At 44.3% G+C, this 22,655-nt stretch overlaps 2 protein-coding genes across 2 annotated transcripts in view; both read left to right on the top strand.

Annotated features, from left to right (window-relative positions):
* The first annotated feature begins 347 nt into the window (after positions 1 to 347).
* jazf1b (JAZF zinc finger 1b) lies at positions 348 to 22,487 on the top strand. Its single transcript, XM_084052832.1, has 5 exons — positions 348 to 581; positions 13,356 to 13,428; positions 14,948 to 15,144; positions 18,044 to 18,213; positions 19,868 to 22,487. Exons 1-5 carry the CDS (start codon positions 461 to 463, stop codon positions 20,042 to 20,044), a joined length of 738 nt encoding a protein of 245 aa, XP_083908958.1. The 5' UTR covers positions 348 to 460; the 3' UTR covers positions 20,045 to 22,487.
* The window catches only part of skap2 (src kinase associated phosphoprotein 2), a 135,813-nt gene continuing 128,465 nt past the window's right edge, over positions 15,308 to 22,655 (top strand). The window contains exon 1 of the mRNA XM_084052830.1: positions 15,308 to 15,317. The gene's annotated coding sequence lies outside the window, so the exon portion shown is untranslated. The remainder of the gene's footprint in view (positions 15,318 to 22,655) is intronic.

The following is a 22,655-nucleotide window of genomic DNA, read 5'->3' on the forward strand; positions in this document are numbered from 1 at the left end:
TATGGGTTTTGTGATTGAGGCCAAGAAGTAGCCTTACAAGTTTGTTTTGGGATGTTTGGAGCCTTGTTTTTAAGGCCTTGGAGGTGTTGTGATACCATGAAGTGCATGCATAATCATATATACATATGTACAAAAACAGGTACCTCACCTGTATCATGAAAGTACAAATTCGGACAATGTTATTCGACCAAATTGTTGTCATGTGGAGGTTGTTGTCACTGAGCGTAGTCGGTTGTTGTCAGGCAACCAATCTAGCCAATTACGGCGCGAGCGGCCGACCGGCCGGGCCATGGGATGTGTAGAGTAGACAACACCCACCACCACCGCTGTGCTCTCCGACCGAGTCCTGCTGCTGCTGCTGCGTTCATCCAGCTGTTGCACCGCTGTCTGTTTGTCTGTCTGTCTCCAGTCCTCCAGTGCTGCTACTGCTGCCCTCAGTATTTCCAATGCAGCAGCGACCATGTCCATGACTGGTATCGCAGCTGCTTCTTTCTTCTCCAACACTTGCAGCTTCGGGGGCTGCGGTCTGCACTTCGAGTCTCTGCCCGAACTCATCGTGCACATCGAGGATCACCACATCGGTAAGCAGCACCGCCGGGCCGAGCCCGGGCCGCCGAACCCCGGACTGTACTGCCTCTACCGGGGGCCAGGGGGTCGGGGGTCGGGGCGGGACTGATCCCCCCCACCGGGTTGACAGATCAGAAGTCATCATAATAATAATAATACGTGCTAAAGCTGCTGCAACTCTGCAATGGCCAAGGTTTGCATAGATGGTGGAAGTAACGCGTACGCTAGAGCAGCTTCTCAGCCACCGGTGGCTGAGAAGCTGCTCTAGCGTAAGCGGTACTTCCTGCGTCCTGACAGCCCTGTTGCTAGGTGTGGTAACTATTGATGTTTCCGTGTAGCTCAGAGGTATTTACCACCATAATGCTGAGATTGCAGTGTGTGCATTTAGCTACTGCTACAACCACCACAATAACAGAATCACTCAGTAGGCTGTGTCTCGTTTGGTCGCTCCAGAAAAGGTGTTGTTATTGTGATTAGGGTATTATTATGGATATAGGCTACTGTTATTGCAGCGCAAAGGCCGCCGTGCAGATTCACAACTAAAGCTTCATGAGTTGACTTGAGATTCAGCCAAGAGAAATATGGAGCAATCATTTAGTGTTTTTCAACTTGACAGTGCAAAGCATAGCAATGAAATAAGAGAGCATTTACTCGTGTTTGCCGTTTGGTCTCAATTTCATACTGCCAGTCTGCCACCAATAGTTCTGTAGCTAATATGGTCATGTTATAGTGTAGTAGTAGTATTATCTTTTGTAGTAGGCTACAATTTACGTCCTGACCCATAACACCTACAGCATCAAATGTACACATGATACCAATGTATTTGATCTGAAGTAAGTATTTCAACAGCGATGCTTTAGAGTTGTGTTTACTTTTACTTTCTGTTTTTGAACATTGGATGCAGGACAGCTGTGGGCTGTACCTGTGTTGCTTGCTGTGCATGAATGAATGATGTCGAGTGGCTGGAAGCAGACTAGATAGCTATGAGTCACCCTGCCCCTGTCTGTTGAATGTTCAGGACCTTGATAATGAGTTCACAGAGCTCTCCTCTTTCATGACAGAGGGACTCTGCTCAAGGGAGGTGCAGCGTTGGTCTGACATGGTCAGAATAATTCAGGATCCCCCTAGAGTCCTAGACACTACACTCCTACCTCTGGCATAACATAAAGTATGCCATAATAACTCATCAAAAACAGGGCTATATAATATTAATAATACTAGTAAGCTTGACTTACATCAGCACTTTGAACTCAAGGTGAGAATATATGAATAGCTATGTGCACCATTTATTTAGGGTTGGAACTTAAAAGAGGTCTATGTCTTCTGGGCTGGCTCTATAACATAGTGTACTTCCCTTCCCAGAGTATTATACTGAGCCAGAGAACACTGATGCCTCTGTCCATGCATGAAAGCACTTTACAGCCTGAGAGATAGCATCTTGTCATTGTTATTGAAGGGGCGGTAGTGGCTCAGGAGGAAGAGCAGCTGCTTGACAATCGGAAGGACCCCAGTTAGATCCCTGGCTCCTCCTGGCTTAGTGTTGAAGTGCCCTTAGGGCTTAGGCAATACACTGACCGAACCCTTAACTGCTCCCAATGAGCAGATTGGTACCTTGCATGATGTCGTCGGTGTGTGTATGTGTGTGTGAATGGGTTAATGTAATGCACATTGTTGCTACAGTATATTGTACCAATACCATTTTCTCCTTCCTGATACCAATTCCGATACCCATAACTTTCCTATCGGTCGATACTGAGTACCGATCCTATACTATTGTGTAATAAAAACAATTCTAGGACAGTGGTTCTCAAAGTAGGGTCCAGGGACCCTCAGGGTTCCTTGAGGGGGTATCAAATGGACCCTTACAAGTCTGTAACTCTGAGAATGTATACCCCCATAACACTCTCAGAGTTATGGGGGTCCTTGAAATTAAAAAGTTTGAGAACCACTGATCTGAGGAATATTTTGAAAACCCATTAATAATAGTTAAAATGCAGCTCCAAGTTAGTAAAATAATACAGTAAGAAATAAGAATATAAAACAGTAGGCTAGTGCAACATCAATCGGAACAACTCTAATTGTAGCCTTGCTAGCCAGTCTCTGTTTCACTACACATGAATAGTCATATTGATGATATCAGGGATTCTCTGTTTCACTACACATGAATAGTCATATTGATGATATCAGGGACCAGATACTCCATATCACTCCCTCAGGCCCTCTGTAATGCGCGCACCAAGTTTGAAGTTGCTTGGGCGCCATATATGGGCATGCATATAAACTGAACCCACCCATATATGGGCATGCTATTATATGGGCATAGCGGTCGGATCAGCGGTTCTGGACAACCGGATCTCCATACTGTATGTGCCTATATATGGGCGTATCGGTTTGCTCGGCTGTTCTGGACAACCGCCTATCCGACCAACTCGACGCTGGGCACGGCACTCCCTCAGTTTGCTGGCGACATGCACGCAGAGTTTGAAGTCGTTCGGTCGGTCTGTTCTCGAGATACCAAAACTACAGACGCACACACGGACAGACGTACAGAGAGATTACAGAGATTTCACGCATTTATTGTAAGACTGTAAATCCACCATACACAACACAACTATTATGGCAGATTTATGACCAGTCTAGATATAAAGCACAGTAATTGGATGGTGTGTGTGTGTGTGTGTGTGTGTGTGTGTGTGTGTGTGTGTGTGTGTGTGTGTGTGTGTGTGTGTGTGTGTGTGTGTGTGTGTGTGTGTGTGTGTGTGTGTGTGTGTGTGTGTGTGTGTGTGTGTGTGTGTGTGTGTGTGTGTGTGTGTGTGTGTGTGTGGTAGGCTGGGCAGACAGGCAGCATGCCTATAGTGTCAATTGTTCATAAACCTGAATGCCTGTAGCTGTTTTGGAGCCTACTGTCCTTTAACCTTTGAATGTGGAAACGCTTAATCATCTGAAACAGTCCATGGCTGCGGTGGCTAGGGTCTTTGATAATCCTATGAGCTCTGTTCTGGTGAGGTGGGGTGCCCACTTGAAACCCCTAATGAAGCCACAATGCTAACCACCACACATAAGGCGCAGGAGGTAACTCCTGCCAAGTGTGGTGGCTGCGATCCTTATCATCATGTAAAGACATGACACAAGTTATTTATGGCTGAGGGCAGGCAGTACAGTTCCCTCAGCGGTGCCTCTGTAGAAGGCCTGTAGGATCTTGGGGGTCGTCCCATGCCAAACTTCTTCATTCGCCTGAGGTTATAAGAGGCGTTGCTGTGCTTTCTTCACCACACAGACGGTGTGCTCATCCCAGGAGAGGTCCTCGATGATGTGAGTGCAGAAGAACTTTAACTTAATGACCCCCTCCTCTGTAACGTTGATGTAGAAGCCTATTTTCGGCCTCCTGTAGTCCACACAATCGGCTACTTGGTAGAAGTTGGCAGCTTGTTCTCCTGGCGTCCTTGTGTCAGGTTCTCAACCACTCTCATGTTGGGCTTTTATGCCTTTATTTTATAGGACAGTAGACTGACAAGAAATGTGGAGAGAGATGGGGAGTGACACGCAGCAAAGGTCGTCGGGATTCGGGATTTGAACCCGCGACAAGCTGTCAGGCTGCATTGCAGCCTAGGTGCCCAGTCTCAATGTTGTTGGTGAGCAGGCCTATTACTGTCATGACCTCACCAAACGTAATCACCAGGTAAAACAATTTAAGTAAGTATAATCAAGATACAGCGACAGGGGCACACAGTGTGTCCAGGTCGCACAGGGTCAAGTTTGTGCCAACCGCAGACTGGGGTTTGATTCCCCTGCAGTGACTCCAACTTGGCTGAGCGCTCCCACGAGTGCTCAAGGGTAGCCAAGCCAACTAGCCACGGTGTTCATGAGTGGGAAGCTGGCAGGGGATGGCCATCTCTGTCACTTCAGTTACAACTCTGGGCAGGGAGCGGAACTGGGAAGGATAGTGTGTTCCTCCGTACACGTTACCTGGTGAAACTACAGATGTACCGATATTAGTTGTTCCTTCCCGATACAGATTCTGATACCCATCACGATCCGATACCACTCTGTAATTTAAAAAGAATCTAGGACAGTGGTTCTCAAAGTGGGGTCCAGGGACCCTCAGTGTTCCTTGAGGGGGTTCCAAATGGACCCTTACAGGGTCTGTAGATCTGAGAGTGTACAAATGGAACTAAATGGACCCATAAGGGTCCATTTAGTTCCATTTGTACACTCTCAGAGTCAGTTATGGGGGTCCTTGAAATTAAATAGTTTGAGAACCACGGATCTAGGAATAAATACAAATTCCATTAATAATTGTGCAGCTACGTTAAGTTAGTAAACTAATAATGTAAATACATAGTACAGTAAGAGTATAAAACAATCGTGCAACATCAACTGAAACATTAAAAATATTACTGTAAATGAAATATCATCAGGTGATAAATTACGTGGTATCAGAATGGCATAGACTGCCATACTCGCCGATACCGATACCAGCATTTTAGGCAGTATCGGCAGCTTTTCCAATACTGGTGTCTGTATCGGAACAACTCTAGGTGAAACTCCTTACCATAAGGTGAAAAGACGCAGCTAGTGACATAATAATAAAAATAATTTTACAAGATATTTAGACCTAGCCTATTTCATCCCACAGGGGAAATTCAGGTTTAAGCTTCGCCCAGCTCGGCCAGCTGAGTGCTTTGATTGATTGATTGAAATTTGTATTGACAAAATTGCATGCACAAATTCATATACAGGTAATGGTCAAAAGGATAGACACAAGAAGGCTCATTTCCATTATGGACCCAGCTGAGGGCTGCCCACAGAGGAGTACAGGAGGGGGGGGGGGCAGTTAGGGGTTAAGTTCCTTGCTCAGGGACACATTGCCGGGGCCGGTAATCGAACCTTGGACCTTCTGATTCCTCTGGTCACCCCCTATGGACACCATGTGTATCGGAGGAGACATGGATGTCTATTGTTTACACCCTCCCAAGCGTTTTATTTAGTCCAGATAAATCAAGAGAGCATGGATGTTCCTTTGTAGCAGTTGTCTGACTTAATTATACACACACTGTTACGCACGTCCACTCCACACATATGTAGCCCTGCCCACACAACCACAGTTGTTTAATGCCCCTGGAACAGGTGAAGTGCCTTGCTCAAGGGGCCTTTGGGATGACAGTAATTATTAAGGAAGGGGAGGGTCAGTGTTTTTCATTCATTTTACTGCCCATAGGTTTTCCCAGCCAGTCCAGGGAAACTGATAACCCCTCTGGACACAAGCCCCAGTCTCAGAGAACTAAGAAAAAGGTCAGGAGCTGAGAAAAGTTTCCGTCTAGTTTATTTGACTCTCCAGGATGCCGCTGACCATTAACAGTGTTTGTTTGCATTGACGTTCCGCAGGCAACAACACCAGGAAATGTTAATGAGTTCAGATGATAGCATAGCCTAGATTTAACTTAAGTGTTTTTTTTCTCAGATTTGACATTGGTAATGAAGTGTGTTAATATGAAAGTTGATCTTGTCGGAACATCTTCTAATCCACTGGTTGAGAAACATTGATTTAACGTTAGCCTACAGTATATTATCCTACAGTTTATGTGTGATATTTTTAGTGTCTTTGTTTAATGTTTGGGAACAGTGGAGAAGCATGTTTCAGGGATTTATTTGATGATACTGTGACGGGACTGAGGCATTTACAGTAGTTTGTTTGTGTCAGTTATGTACTGGGACTGTGTTCTCAATTACCCTTCACCCAATATGGACTATGCATTTTTGATAATTAACCACCTATGTACTTTATCGCACAATGAACAGGGAACAGGCCGATCTACAAGCTCACAACGCGACACATCGCAACATTGCCGAAAATAGGGACGTTTGAATGTGGTTAATGGATACTGCTTTGTATGATGAGCATTTGGGCATTCTTCTAAATTAGCTACTTTATTTAGCCATGCATACTTGTACTCCAGATCAGCCAGTCCAGTATTTTAAACTTAATGCAGTCAAATCTGACACAGCCCAGCTGTCGTTCTGTTGTTCTTGTTTATTGCTTGACTTGTTTTAATATCCTTTGCCCCCTCTGATTGTGTGCCGTGCATGTGTCTAAGGTGTTAGCCCAGGGAAAATGGCTCCAAATGACTTATTGGGGAATAATGAGGCAATTAGCTGGCCCAGAGTGGAAAAAGCCTCCAGTGCCCCTCTTAGATCTGCTGGCCTGTGGCCGCTCGGAGAAGTGTGAAATCTGGCGCGTCCTGCCAAGCGCCTGTGAACCGTAATTACAGAGACGGTGCTTGATTTGGCTTCTCTTCCTCCTCATCTGGTGGCCTGCTGCTTAAAACACATTCTCCTTTATAATTAGGCGCCTGGAAAACAAGCTCACATACTTTGTCCCCGTTTTCCCTCTCTCCACCAGGCCGCTGGCCAAGGGTTTGAGCACTAGGTGGTGCTGCTCTGCTGTTGGATGGAGGGCTGCTGTTTGATCTGGCCTGTCTGCAATATAGGAGATGATGGTGTGTTTCATTAATAAATACTGACCAGAATCCATCTCTCTGCTTCATTTAGCTGTACAGCGTAATTTATAAATATATATTTAAAAACATTTTTTTACCAGTTAAGTCCTAAGTCCAACAACCTGAGAGGAGAACTGGTTGTTAAACTAAAGTTGAAGTACCAGTACTTGGGGTCACTCACAGCATAAATGGTACGGATTCAAAACCACAAGTTTTCACTATTCTCTTGTACCACACAATGTCGAGCTGTTCTGCATATCACACACTTTATAAATGCAAATGTTTTCAAATGCAGGATTTGGCTGGGTGGTTTTGCGTTGGGTTTCCCCTTTCATGGTCCCCCTCTTTTAAAAGCAGTAAAAAGCTGATAATGTGTGTACTGGTTGGTCTACACAATAAAAGTGCATGCCTGACTTTTTACAGTTCTGAGACTTGCCCATAATAGCTATATTTTATGGGATGATTTATTTAAATATTGTCCGATATTTATGGCAGCTGTGACCCTAACGAATTCAGTTGGCTCTATCTGAACAGGTAGTAATGATGAGCCCCAGAGATGGTCTGTATAATAAATGGGAACAATACAGGTTTGACAGAAATGTTTAACCTGGTGCCCCTATTTTCAGCATGCCATTATAGCTGAAATAAAAAAAAAATTGTTAAAAAAATAATAATACAGAAAATAGCCAATCTACAAGCTCCCAATGAGTCACAATGTGATGCATTGTGACCTTGTAGATCTGCTATTTCCTCTACTTTTGAAATAGGCTTAAACGTCCTTGAGCTCCTCAATGGTTTACTGTTCTTGTGTGGCATTAAAAAAAGAAAAGAAAAAAGAAGCCGTCCCGTCCGTGCGTTAAGGTTAAGCCACTCACGTGTTTACTTTGTCACCGACTTCCTGGGGTCTGTCTAGTGACACGGGGGACAAACAGAAAGCACGTTATGCGGAGCTGTGAGTGGGCGAGTGGCCTCACTGCCGGGGTCTGAAGCCTTTAGTGGTTTCTGCTCCAACAATAAACCTGTTTGTCGCTATATGTCTCGTTTAGAAGAATTTGGAAAGCCCCCCCCACCCCTCCCACCCCTCCCACCCCTCCCACCCCAAATCTGAGCGGAAGTAATACATTTGGGAAGGCAGTGACCGGAGACCCCCGATCTCTGCACCTGGAGGACCTAATTACGGCCCTCCCACCCCAACCCTTGCCCCCACCTCCACCCCCACCCCACCCCCTGACAGCAGAGCTGTTGTTTGTGGTGCGCTGCCTGCTGCAGAGGCCAGGGGCTGCTTTCCTCCACTGTACAGGCTGGGCTTTATGGGAGGGAGATAACGTGCAGCCTGTGTGTGTTGGTATATTACACAACGCCAACGGGGGCTGGTTTGGTCCAGGACATGTTGCGTGCCGCGCTTTGTGGGATGTTTGCAGAGTCCTCATATGAGCGTGAGCAGGCTGTGAGTTTCAGAGACAGTTTGTGTGTGTGCACGGCCGCGCATATGTGTGATTGCGTGCATAAAGGGAATAACCTGCATGTCTCATGTAAATTTATGTGTGTGTGTATAATATGTGCGTGCACTTGTCTATGTGTGTGTGAACCCTCTGCCTCTTGCCAGGCTGTTCCAGCAGTGGTAGAATAACACTCATGGCTCTACTAGGCCTGAGCCTGAAATTTCTCATTTCCTCTTTTTTGGAGGTTCACATCTTAATGTATTAGCTGTGCTGCCACTCCTGGAACCGTTTCCCTGGCCTAACGCTCAGGACCATCGTAAACATGTCACCATGATGTTTGCCACTCTACACTGACCCCCGTAGTGTTCTGGGCAAGTTGGTCTGGATCCGAAATAGAGGCTGAATCATACATAATCGGCCATGCAAATATAATCGCCATCAGCACGGGTTTGAGGTTCTTGGCCTTTAATTTGGAGACCTGGAGCAAATGAGGGAGGGGGATGTAAAGCCTGATTTATACTTACTAGTCTATACCCGGGGATGTTCTCTCTCTCTCCCACAACCATGAGAAGCAGATGTTTAAGCTGTTTGAGCTAAGCTGTGTGTTCTTTCTAATAACACAACCTGGATTCGAACATTGAGCGTGTCAATCTGCGTTCTAGTGCTATGAGATGATGTCCAAAGCGCCCTCCCGCTCATAAAACGCACACACTGCGTGTCCTTTCTAAGTTTGTGTTGTGGCGTTCTCTGTGTGGCAGTGTGTGGCCAGCAGCTACGTAACCATGACGACAGATCCCATAGCCCAGACTCCGAATCTCCGGTGTTTACACAGAAACGCCAATAAACAGCTTACATTGAGACACAGAATTAAGACACCATATGCAACAAGGACTTTGAACCCAACAGTGACGCGATATACCCGCTAGCTGGTGCAGCCACCAGATCACACCCTCATTGTTGTATTTAAGAAGTGATGCTTGATTCGTCTACAGCCTGGAGGAAGTCAACAAGTCCTGTTGCATCTTCCTGCAGGCTGCTGATAGTGAGACCACCAAGGTGGACCACCTGTACAGACCCATTAGAGTGGTTCCCATCTCCGTTCCAGGCGCCCCCAGTCCTGCTCCTATAATCTGGGCCACTGTGGGTGGGTGGTGGCCCCCTTTCTGTTGGCCCCCAAAAGAATAGAGAGGTATTGTGCGGTAGAATTGGTCCTCGAAGGGCCCCCCTGCCTCGTCCCACCTGAAGTGTGGGTGATTTACAGCGTATGGGGTCAGATTGATCCACATCTAATTGAGCAGTCGACAGGAACCCCCCCCATCACCATGCATGCGCGCACACGCACACGCACACACACTCTCACGCACACACATTTTTTTAGCTACTCATTAGGGATCTTAGGAAGGATTTCGTCTCATGTGCTCACGGTTAAGAGGAAACACTCACACATACCACAACACTGAACTGCTCAGAAACTCCTGTCTCCTCCACCTCCAGCGTTTTTGGAAGCAGGGATAATAACGGCAGTCTCTCTCAATGTGCCTTTTCTTAACCTAATGTTTCCATGAGTTGAGAAGTGGAGTGAGAGAGCAGGGGAGAAGGAGAGCGGCGTCATTTGCGTACGTGAGCAAATCACGATTAATGAAACACTTGCTTTGGGAGTGGAGGCCCTCAGGAGCAACTCTCCAGGGCCCTGGGTGCTGAGCTTTGGGCTGCTGGTAAAGCTCACTGCCACTGTTTTCATTAAAGAATAAACAGTCCACTACTTACAGTATATACAGTATTTTTTCTTCGTTGATATGGACAGTACACAGTAGGCAAGGTGTGACGGAGACAGTTCAGTGAACCCTTCCAAAGTCTTCCCCCGGTGCGGAGGAAGACTTCAGCGGGACTTTAGCAGGGACCTTAGTGCCTAGTGGGATACCCCAACTGCCATCCAAAGGCTGCTGGGATATGCATTGATCCAGAGGGAAGGGCGTTTGTTTACAACTATTTGTTTACAGCTACCCATGTCATAGTAGGCGGAAATTCTGTGTAATTAGGTGAACATTTTGTGAAAATAGCAGATCTATACAAGCTCATAATGCATCACGTTGTGACACGTGAGCTTGTAGATTAGCAAACACGTTTGGTGTATAGGGAGAAAAGGAGTAGACCAAGTACAGATCTGGGGGACCCTCCCTGGTCAATGAAGTATTTAGGGTTTAAGGGATTAAAGATGGTTGGGAAGGCACCAAGAAGACACTGCCACCTCCATGCTACCTTACCATTATCAGCCAATCAGCAGAGCTTTCCCCTCTGAAAGAACGGCTGCCCAATGCCATGTTGTTTTATTTACCCCTTTTCCTGTCAGAAAAGCTGGCATTTTGGTCTCAACCGCACGCAGATCTACAATGAGATCTTTGGTTCCCCCTCTAGAGCTGAATGTGGTTCACGTTAAGCTGAATTGCTTGCCGTTGCCCTCGCTGGCCTTTACGGCAGGATTAGGGCTAGTAGCCCGTATTGTTAAAACGTGGGGCACCGTGTGTTTGGTGTTTACTTTATGGATGGAAAGACCCGTGCATCTGTGAGCCATTACCCCAGTAAGAATTCATTATGTGTGTGTGTGTGTGTGTGTGTGTGTGTGTGTGTGTGTGTGTGTGTGTGTGTGTGTGTGTGTGTGTGTGTGTGTGTGTGTGTGTGTGTGTGTGTGTGTGTGTGTGTGTGTGTGTGTGTGTGTGTACCTTAAATTTAGGCAGTCAGTTTTTCTCACACGGTAATTTTACACTTCTGTCCATGTTGAACTTTTTGCAGATTTCTAATTATGGACGCTAGATGACAAAGATGGCTGAGACGCCGGCATTAAGTGACGCAGCCCACCCAAAGAGAAGCCAGGCTTACTTTAAGAAGCACTTTGGAAAGACTATTTTTATGAGAGGTTACCAGGTGATCTAGTGTGTGAATGAAGGGCAAAACAGTTAAAAGTGAACGATTTACATCCGAGGTGCGTTGCTGCAAAGTGCATTTTGTTTTTCTTACTGTAGAAATAGGACTAAATGTGTATAGATTTGTGGCTTATCACTGGCTGTGTCAAATAGGTTCAGCTTTATATCTCTTTCTTACAATGCTCATATATTATCGCAAGACAATAAGACTTTGGATTGAAATGGAATAATCTCACAATGGCATATCTGCTATTTATCAAGGGCCATATTTAAAAGGCATCCGCATTCATCCATCGGTTTATTCATTGTACATCTTGTGTACAGGTACATCTTATTAAGATTGGTTTATTGGTGGCAGTGTTGATTTTGACAGCACATTTTGATTTAGTTTTAGTCATAGTCTTTTGAATTAAATTCCATTTAGTTTTAGTCACATTTTAGTCATCTGAAATGTTTTAGTTTTTGTCTAGTTTTAGTCGACTAAATACCACACGGTTATAGTCGACTAAATCTACGGTTGATTTAGTCGACTAAAATGTATTTTGGCGGTGCCTTGATGGCGTCTTAATGGCTGATTTTACACTTGGTTGCATGCTGAAAATAGCCGATCTACAAGCTCACTGTGAGCTTGTAGATCTGCTATTTTCAGAGCGCAATACTAGAGTGCAACCAAACATAAAATGACTTGTCTTTTAGTTCTACTGGATCTCTTCTCCACTAGACCCTCACTAACATTTTAGTCTAGTTTTTAGTTGTTGACGAAATTGTCAAAATATTCAGTCTTAGTTTTAGTCATCATAGCTTAGTTTTTATTTCGTTTTTATTTTGTTTTCGGCGGTGAAAAAAGGTAGTCGACGAAATCTTTCGTCATAGTTTTAGTCGACGAAATCAACACTGATTGGTGGACAGAGGGTGGGCGTCTAAAACGTAACGTCCGGATTTGATTGACCAAGCTTTGCGTGACATACTGTAGTGCTCTGATCAGTGCTACTAGATGTTCTAAAATCATCTAGAAAATGTGCAGTAGATGTGAGCGGCCTGAACATCTAGTTAGTGTAAAATACCTTTGTTCTGACTCCTCAGACATTGTAGCAGCTTTAATAGTAAACACATACAACAACAAGGAAATAATGGGAAAAAAGGAATGATCAAAGAATAGCTGCAGTATTAAGGAGAACAGTTTGTCCCTTGGTCTTAGCTCTTAATGTACTTTAAGGAGCTGTGTGCAAGGTTCTTACTCCTGGGTTATAAACATCTATTTACGTGTATATGTCTGTCTGTGTGTGTGTATGTAAAAGCTGTAAAGTGACAGTATACGCAACAACAGACAAGGGGGGGGGGGGGGGGGGCTGGAAGGGGGGTTACCGTTTCCCAAGCTTATGTTTCCTTATCCTGGCTGGTTTGTTCCTTGATAAGCCTGACTCATGTTCATGTGTGAAGGCATTTCATTAGATATTACAGGTGCAAAAGACAAGAAATGTGTGGATTAAAGAGTGATTATCGCATTCAAATGAGGTGATGAGCAGGATTTAAACATACTGTAAGACTTGTACAAGTTTGTCTGTCTGTGGCTGTGCTCCATCTATCTGGTGTAGCAACTGGGACACCCCAGCAGTAATTCCTGTGACCACATGGTGGCAGCAGTCTCTCACAGCTCTCTGAGAAGCAGGTTTATTTAATGTTGATTTACAGGGCTTCCCCCCTCTGCTCCCACCACACTGTACATGGCATGGCACTGCCACTGTACACATGGGGGGAGTAGCTATAATGACTACATTGGGAGAGAAAAAAAAAACAGTCCCTGATCAACTGTCATCAACTGTAACTCTCTCTCTCTCTCTCTCTCTCTCTCTCTCTCTCTCTCTCTCTCTCTCTCTCTCTCTCTCTCTCTCTCTCTCTCTCTCTCTCTCTCTCTCTCTCGTCCCCAGACACAGACCCCCGTCTTCTGGAGAAACAGGAGCAGCAGCAGCCCACCTATGTTGCCCTCAGCTACATCAACAGGTGACCACATACTGTAGTGTACAGCTACCACAAAATAGCACAATCTAGAGGCCAGATAAATCCAAGTTCAAAACAGACCTTTTTTGTATAGAGTCCCACTGGGGTAATTATATAGTTAATTTTCCTTTCTTTCTTTCTTTTTTTCTTTTCTTTTCTTTTTACAAATCAACACAATCTCAAATCAGCTATGAAAAAAAGGCTACCTACTCATAACCATTTATAACATTTCCTTTAAGTTGATCCAAAATCTCATGTATTTTTTAGCGTTTGGTCCTGTACCATAAATGTCTGCGTACGTATTCTGGTTCGTCAGTTATTGTACACGGCTGCTACTCAGCTTTCACTAATATGTCGTACGTCAACCATGGGCCAAGCTCGAGCCAGCGGTCTCCAAAGTCTCATCTGGCAGATTAATCAGATGAATTGCTCTTGCGTTCAGTAATTGGATTTTATATTGCCCCAGACTCATCCCTCTCCACTTTGATATAGAGTGTTTGAATGGTGGCTTTAAAAGGGCTCTTATGTAACAAGCCAGGATAAGAGAGGGACCCCGTGCCACTGTCTCCCTAACCCTTCACCAACATCGTCTTGATGTGGTTTCACTTAATCTGTTAATTCCACTTTTTCTTTCACGCAACGTCTGTGTGAACATTTTATTTTTATGACGTACATTTACCGAGCGCTTTACTGTCTGTCATAAACTTTGGTCTCATTTGTGGGAATGGATCCAGCGATATTATATTGATTCCAAGCATATGTTTTACAGTAGCCTTAGCCGTCCTCCAACGGCAGAGGTTCCCGAAAGACTGCAGGGCATACTGTAAAGACTGATTTATGCTTCGTCGTACGATGGAACATAAATTAAAGCTTTAATCGGTAAGATTCATCTTTTACCTGGGATACTGACCCGGATCCCATACACGAGCACCAACATTTCTACTGTCGATCTATAACGGAGAGTCCGTTTGAGAAGGCGAGATATTTCCCCTTGATTTTCATATAATACCTCTTGTCAACAGTAGTGGTCCTAACCACAGGACCTAAATGTATCTGTAGAAGTCAACTTCCTGTTGATTTTACAATTTGAAGATACTGATCCTAATTTGCGGATCCAGTCTGAATATTCTTCCTAATTCAAATAGTAAAATCAAAAGGAAGTTGACTCTTTCAATATAGTATATATATTTAAAATGTAATCATTTTTGTAAAGTTACATATTGGCAGAATCCACTTTGTTTGCTTTGTTTATGTGCTAAAAGAGTGACTTTGAGACATGATTCACTGTGGTGCAATGTAAATCAATCAGGCTAACATTTTTGGAATATCAGTTTCTAATCAACAGAGCAACTGTTGAACATATGTCACCAATATTTGTAGTTACTACACAACCCATGCCTCTACCAAAGTGTCATTTTACTTTTGCATCTATAAATGTTTTACACCAGAAGCCAAATTCTGTGGTCTTGGGTTCCACAACACTCAACCAACTCACTCTGTATCTTCTATGCATCGGCACCAGGTTCATGACAGACGCCGCCCGCCGCGAACACGAGGCCCTGAAGAAGAAGGCACAGCCCAAGCTGTCTCTGTCTCTGACGGGCAGCCTGTCCCGCAACAGCACGTCCACCCCCCAACGCCACAGCAGCGGCAACCTCACGCCCCCGGTCACCCCTCCCATCACTCCTTCCTCCTCCTTCCGCAGTAGCACGCCTACAGGTAACTATATGGCAACAAGTCTCATTCAACTGTAGCTTGGGACTTCTTTGACCGCTTTGTCTTGTAAAAAAAACAATGCAGTGCAGTCGAGTCATGCCTTGAATTTACAAACTTGTTGAGCCCTTAAGCTGCTCTATGATGGGTAGTTTGAGTCAAAGTTGTGTGTTGTTGTGGTGGAATGTCTCTCCACGCTTTGTCACTTACCAACCACTATGCCAGCTCCACGTACCAGGCAAACACACGTTCTTGGTGAAAAACTCTGTTATCCACTCATTATGAAAGTAATAAAAGTTTCTTCTGCCATGACAGAACACTTGTCTTAACATACTTTCTTGCTTTCATTTGACTTCACTTTTTGTCTGACCTGGCTGCTGCACTCGTGTACCACAGACCCCTGTGTTATAAATCTTTACGTAATGGTCCTTTTTTAATTACATCTATTAGGCAGGTATCTACTAGGCAGATACCTGTTTGGAACGATGCCCGTTGGTAACGAATGCCCCCTATGCAATACCCGCTGTACCAGTTGTCAGAGTACTTTGTGTAGTATTATCTATATGTTAATATAAATGTTTATTTCTAGAAAATGCTTGGCAAGCTACTCATTGGCTGAGTGCAGACAACCATGAACAACTTGACAGAGACCATTGCAAGAATGTAGGTCCTCTAGAATAGCTCCATTCAGTCCTTAAAGAAATGGCCTGTTATTTGATTCACTATAATACTGTATGTGCACTTATTCCAAGTAGTTTATGTTCAGTTTCCCATGTTCACTGCATGTAAGAATTTAAGAAAATCTTTCCAAAGCTTGTCTCTTCCTTTTGGTTCTTGTGGTCTTGGAGCCAAACATTCTCATATATTTAAATATATCTTAAATGTTAATTAATTAGACAATAGCAGCGAGTAAAACCCCGGAGACATTGCAGACAGGGCTGACTTCTTTCCCACGGTTGGCATTTTTCAGTGTTTCCACAAACAAACTCAGCAGCAAAGGAAGTACATAATATTGGAACATTAGCCTTAAACACAGTGCAGAAACTGCATTAGTCCAAGATGTCTTAATATTCAGTTTAAGACATCTTGTGACCATTAAGTAGTAGACCTATTGGTGCTAGTTTATAACTTTAACTGCTCGATATTATGAGATATGCTTTGTCAAATGTCACTACAAATGAGAATTCCAGAGCTGTTTTGTGAAAAGCTTTCTTCCCAGGGGACCGTGTCTGTTCCCAACAAAAGTCCAACTCATTCCTACACCCCTGAGTCCTCGTCAGTCCAGAATACCAGCGGCCAGGGCGACTCTTGCCAAAGATTAGTCATGCCATGTGCATGAGTCATAGAGTTTGGAGAGCAGCCTGATGTGCATGGTGATTGTAGGACCATCTGTGTTTCTGAATTTGACCCCATATCAGGTAACGAAAACCCACATTTCAATGCATCAAAACAACTATTCTGATAAACCTGTTTACATGGTTTCATCAACAATAAACAGGTTTCTCCACTGCTCATGTCATAGTGTTTTGTATTTTTCCTGAATCCAATGGTCTTGTCTCTGTGCGGTGACATTTTCTTGTACTTACATGCTTAGTCGTCTTCGTTTCCTGTGGAGCATAAGGGATATCTGCTTCCATCTGGTCGTGTCCTGTGCAGAGTGTTTTGCCTCGCCCCAAGTTAGGTTTGCCGTTTTCAGGTCTGAGGTCACAGGTGTCCACCATGTTGTTTTTGGCCTCCCTTGTTTCCTCTTTCCAGGTGGGGTCCATCTCAAGGCTCCTTTAGGAATGCAGTCCTGGTCCCATTCTGCATCTGAACGCATGTCCAAGACATCCATGTTTAATTTCCAGCATCACATTGTGACAGTTTGTGTTTTTATACAGGCCCTCATTGGACAAAAGATACATCATATATTCCCCATTCTGAACCATACAGCAGAACACATTTAACATTGGGGTTGCTGTACTGCTTTGGTAGCAGTACAGCCTAAAAAACAAGATCCAACTGTATAACAGTTAGACATTTTACAGTATGTGGCTCCATGTGGGTCTCAGACTTCATGTGGCCAGCCTGTGACATCAGTCATCTATGACGTATGACAGTCAGCCCCATTGACTTGCGTCATAGATTTTAAGTTTCATATTTAAAAAAATATAAAATAAATTTGGCACTCCGGTCAAACAGACAGACACACAGACGCACACACCCTCATTATAGACGGCTAGTCTCTAACAGAGCCATGCCATAAAAAAAAAGACATTTGAATCAGGTTATGTTGACTGCAACTTAGACCTATCCCTAATCCTCCTATAATTTGACTAACCTCTGTGGTCGTCGTCGTCGTGTCTTGGGGCGCGCGACACATGCGCGCGCTGTTGCCGTGTGTGTTTGGTGCGCGGCGCGCGCGCTCGCTCGCGACACACAGCTCCGTCGTGTGTGTGTGTGTGTGTGTGTGTGTGTGTGTGTGTGTGTGTGTGTGTGCGCTCGCGTTAAACTGTGTGCAGGGTTGCCAGGTTTCGCGGGAGAAACAAGCAGCAAGGTCTGTACTTTCGTCTGCGCCCTTCACCGGGGCTTGGGTGCTCATATCCCCCTACGGGTATGGTCTAGTTGTCTTAATTGGGGTCAAGTGAGCATTTCCATAATCAGTGCATTTAAAGGAGTAGTTCACCCAAAAAATGACTTATTTTCTATCAATTACAGTACACACCCCATGAAGCCTTGAATTCATGGAGATTTTTGTGTTTTTGTCACATTCCTGAGCCAATTCACATTTTGGTAGGGGACCCAATTGAATTGACCTGCATTTGAGTCTCCTACCAATGGGTTTTAATGGGTTAAGACCAGTAACAACAAAATTTTTTTTTAAATGCAATGATGGACTTTCTCTTTTCTCTAATCCCCCCTTCAGGGAGTGAGTGTGACGAGGAGGACGTGGACTATGAGGACTCGGACAGCGACGAGTCGTGGACCACAGAGAGCGCCATCAGCTCTGAGTCCATCCTCAGCTCCATGTGCATGAACGGAGGGGACGAGAAGCCTTTCGCCTGCCCCGTCCCTGGCTGTAAAAAGAGATACAAGGTTGGCCTAAAAACTCAGCCTTCATACGCAATACTGTCCCCTGTGTCTCCACTCCCCCTCTCAGGCTCCCTACTGTCTGTCTCAATAGAAACAACAAGATAAAAGACAAACTACAGTCGAGTGGGTAGATCACCGTCCTTTAATATCCAGTCAAGGTGAAGTGTGGACAATTTATTGAGGAGGATTCAGGCATAAAAAGGGCAAGAGCCCTCTAGCCCTGTCTAACCCTTCTTATACACAGAGATGTGATATAAATGGTCATTGCTATACTGGTTAAGTTCATAAGTCCATACTTAGACATACAGGCTTGTTATACACTTACAGTATGAACACCATCAATGGTATTGCTGGATCAGCCAAAAGAGAATAGTGTAGTAAATAGACTTTGGAACAGTTGATGAATGACGGAGCTGTGAAAAGACCCCTGCTGTGAAGCTGACACTCTGTGGTCCAAATACAAGTACAAAGATCAGAAATGATGTTGAACAAATTGGCATTCTAAAATGTTCTGATCAGAATGAAGACAAATAAATCTGATTTTAGGACCGACTGTCCCCACTGTTAATTTGAAAGTGATCAGATCAGATGTGTGTATTCGGACATCGTCAGCCTACTGTATCTGCATTGGTTGTAATGACAGGCCTGACTAAGATCGGGTATTTTCTGCGATCGGGTATTTTCTGCACTGAAGCCTGATATAAATCAGGTTTCAGTGTCCGAGCGCCCACACTGAGACACATCTCAGTAAATCAACCCTAGGACTGTGGTTCAAATCTGATTTAGAAAGATCCGTTTCCATGTGTATTTCTGCAGTTCAGACTTGATAAAACCAATCTGGTATCAATCTGGATGGGCCAAAAGTTGGGGCTGCCAGTCTGAACACAGTAGCCCTAATGAAACGACAGACACCAAAACGAAAACCATACAGTTCAAACCATAACCTTTGAAGCTCTGATGCGGCAGCCCTCTATCGCCCGCAGAACATCAGCGCGGACGGATGTGAAGTCACTATCCTGCAGACATCCTGCTGTAGAGAATGGAAAATAGGGTGTTAACCGAAGTATAACAGCGTGTCAACATAGCTGCATACATCTAGTCCACTTCAATGATTGAGCGTTTTACTGCAGTTTCCATTCACATCTGGGCCGTGCGGTCGGGATAAATTATGTGCAGCTTGAGAAAATTGCATTTGCTGACGTGAATGACAGGGTTATGGGCGATGACATAGTCATAGGCAGCGAGTAGGCAGCCCTTGGAATACACCGAAACAGAGGACAAGGTAGATTTGACGTCCAAATAAGTCTCAGTTACCTTCCCCAAGATCTTCTGCTCAGCAGTAGCACACAGATGGTTAGCAGGATGCTGGTAACGGCTGCCGACGTTATGGGGTCACCAAAAACCCACTTGAAGTGAGGTTCTCTTTTCTTAAGGTAAAATGTTTGACTAATGTTTTCTATGTTTCTATGTTCTAACACGTGTTAAGTGTTGTTGCGAACATGCTGACAAGTACAGCGTTGTGAAAGAGAAGGGCAAGAGAGTGAGCAGGATATGTTAACACATTATTATGTAAGCACGTTCATGTAAGCACAGTAGCGAGAGTTGAATCGGGATTCCTTGATGGACCTGGCCTGACGTTTTCCCCGTTTCTTGGCAGAATGTGAACGGGATCAAGTACCACGCCAAGAATGGCCACCGGACCCAGATCAGGGTGCGCAAACCCTTCAAGTGCCGATGCGGGAAGAGCTACAAAACCTCTCAGGGTCTCCGCCACCACACCATCAACTTCCACCCACCCATCTCCACTGACATCATGCGCAAGATGCAGCAGTAGAAAGACACCCTACAACACCCACCCACCCAGCCACCACCCAAACACCTGGCACCACCATCACCAGCAGTGGCTGTGGTCCGTCACCATCCCTTTATCTCTCTCTCTGTATATATTGTATCTCTCTCTCTCTTTCTCTCAGTATTTCTCTTTCCATCTACCTCTTTTTCCCTCTACCTCTCTCTCTCTTCTCTTATCCTGATTGTTGAACCAACACTACTCTTTGATTGCATGCTTTAAGTATATCATTTTTTCACCTTTTTATTTTTCGTTTGGAATGCTGCATCTTTGTGTGGTTCACATGTTTGTACTTTTGCACATTTAAGCTATCACTCATGTTTTTTTATATGATATATGTATTATTATTATTTGTTTCTTTGGACATTTGTATTGTCGATGGGAGCATGTTGTAGAGTGGTCGCCTAGCATGTTGGGATGTCCTGCCACGTTGGCTGTGGGTTGAAATATGTAGGGTAGAGGGAAAGGCAGGAGAACAGATTGTATCTAAAGAAAGAAAGGATCGTCACCTCTGATACCTCTACCTTGTAAATGAAACAAAAACGAACGCATAAAGCAAAAATGTGAATGTGTGTAATATAACATCGACTAGCCAACCTGAACCAGAACAGCGATGTACATACAGTACAGTACATAGGATATCCTGCATACTTTATGAAAATCTGACGTTTATGTTCAGGACTTCGCTCCCGTTCTTTTCGTATCACTCAAGTGCCACTTACCACCTCATTAGTATTCTATCCCAGTGGTTCTCAACTGGTTTCGCACTGGGACCCAATACATTTGACAATGACCACGATAACAGAAATGTGTTTAAATAACACAATATTCCACTGTCAAGTTTGTCTTTTTTTGCGACCCTGAAAGAACATGTCACTGCCCTATGCCCACTTTTGGGTTGTGACCCACTGGTTGAGAAACACTGCACTAGACTATTGTTCACCCTCTCTGTTAAGACAGCATTTTTGTTTCCACCAAAAGATGATCTCAGGTGACAGTTTAAAGTATTTCAGCACCGCAATACTTCCCAAGTGTTTCAATGAAGCAGTTCCTCAGAATCATTGGGAACTCTTTGGGTGTCATTGCTCCCAGGCTGTCCCAGCTATTCCAGAGCCCTTTCCCTTCGCCCGTACCCTGGCGAGGGATTTTCAAGCACTTTGTAGTAAACCAGTTGCCAACACATTAGCAGGGTTTTTCTGTTGCCAATAGTACCTCTCGTCTCCAACGCACCTATATACTGCATTCACTGAAACAGAGTGAAGAGGCCTTCCGAGAAGTGGTTCCCAAACTGTTTCAGCTGGAGACCAAAAGAGAAATTTAAAAGTAAGAAAATGGGATATTCACTCGCGACACATACGTTTGTGTGACCTAAACGTTTGGGAACCACTGCTTTAGAGAAATCCAAAGCAGTTTCTAGATTGCTCCAAGGCTGGGACTCCGCCAGGACCATCAAGTGTTTCCTCTTTGTGAGATGATGTATCTGGTTGCCTTGAATCTTGCAGACCACAGCATTCCAGTCCAGAACAGACCATTCTATGGCTTTGTGTTGACAATGAAGGAACATTTGGCCCTGCAGTCGACATTCAAACATCAAACGACAGCTCAGTCCGATTGTGTGCCATTCCCCTCGTCTCTGCCTGAGCCCTGGACTTGTTCTATTGTTATTATGACTAGTTCCCCAGCAAATGGAACCCTGCTCATGTCAATGAAAGATGGAGGCCTGCATCAGCTATCTAGTCCCAATCATGACATCTCCACACTCCTCGTTATGTTGACTGAATCATGTGTATGGTCCTGCTTTGTGCCATAATCATTTCAACCACCCTTATATCGGAAAATAGCCGATAAACAATCTCACAATGTGTCACTGTGCGATGCATTGTGAGCTTGTAGAACGGATATTTTTGCCATTTCGTCGTACGACTTAAAATATAGGGCTTAAGTGGTTAATTTACAGAGCCCGAATGAAAAGCATAATACACATATTGTACATACATACACAAATACACATGGGGGTGGAAATGGGCACTATTACTTCATATTAAGCCCTTAAAAAGCAGGATCTTAAGACACCACCAGGGTGTGGGAGAATGGAGTAAGGGACTATGAGCCATTCATACATCATTTTTCACTGCATGGAGGTCTGGTGTTATGGAACTTGCGGTTGGTCCATAGATGACGAACCGTGACAGTATTGTACTGCCAGTGATGGAGGGAAGTGTTTGATATATTGTGTGTATACAGTGAATGTATTGTTAAGTGTTAAGTGCATTAAAATTATATTTTCGTATGTTTCTGAAATTAAAACTAAAGAATAAAAAAACATATGTACATGGTAAACACCCGACTTTGTTTTGTAAACCGACGGTGATGTACTGTATTTCTTCAAGTAAAACTGCTTCCTGTACATTTTATTATATTAAAGAAAGAAGCCTCACAGGTGTGTAAATATTTGTAACTGTCCTGCCCACGGGCAGGTTATTGTCACCACTCCCGTCAGTGTGACCAATATCAGATCACAGGAACGGAGATGCCTCAGAAATAAAACAATCTCAACTAAGATGTGCAACATTGTTCAATGTTAACGTCACATACC

The sequence above is a fragment of the Gymnoscopelus microlampas genome (genome assembly GCF_963454915.1).
Source record: "Gymnoscopelus microlampas genome assembly, chromosome: 3".
Classification (NCBI taxonomy): Eukaryota; Metazoa; Chordata; class Actinopteri; order Myctophiformes; family Myctophidae; genus Gymnoscopelus; species Gymnoscopelus microlampas.

Bases quoted from the DNA above. Each gene is read 5' to 3' on its own strand.
- jazf1b (XM_084052832.1), top strand. From the start codon at position 461: ATGTCCATGACTGGTATCGCAGCTGCTTCTTTCTTCTCCAACACTTGC. The intron at 15,145-18,043 runs GTAACTATATGG...TCCCCCCTTCAG, and splicing joins CCGCAGTAGCACGCCTACAG to GGAGTGAGTGTGACGAGGAG. The intron at 18,214-19,867 runs GTTGGCCTAAAA...GTTTCTTGGCAG, and splicing joins GCTGTAAAAAGAGATACAAG to AATGTGAACGGGATCAAGTA.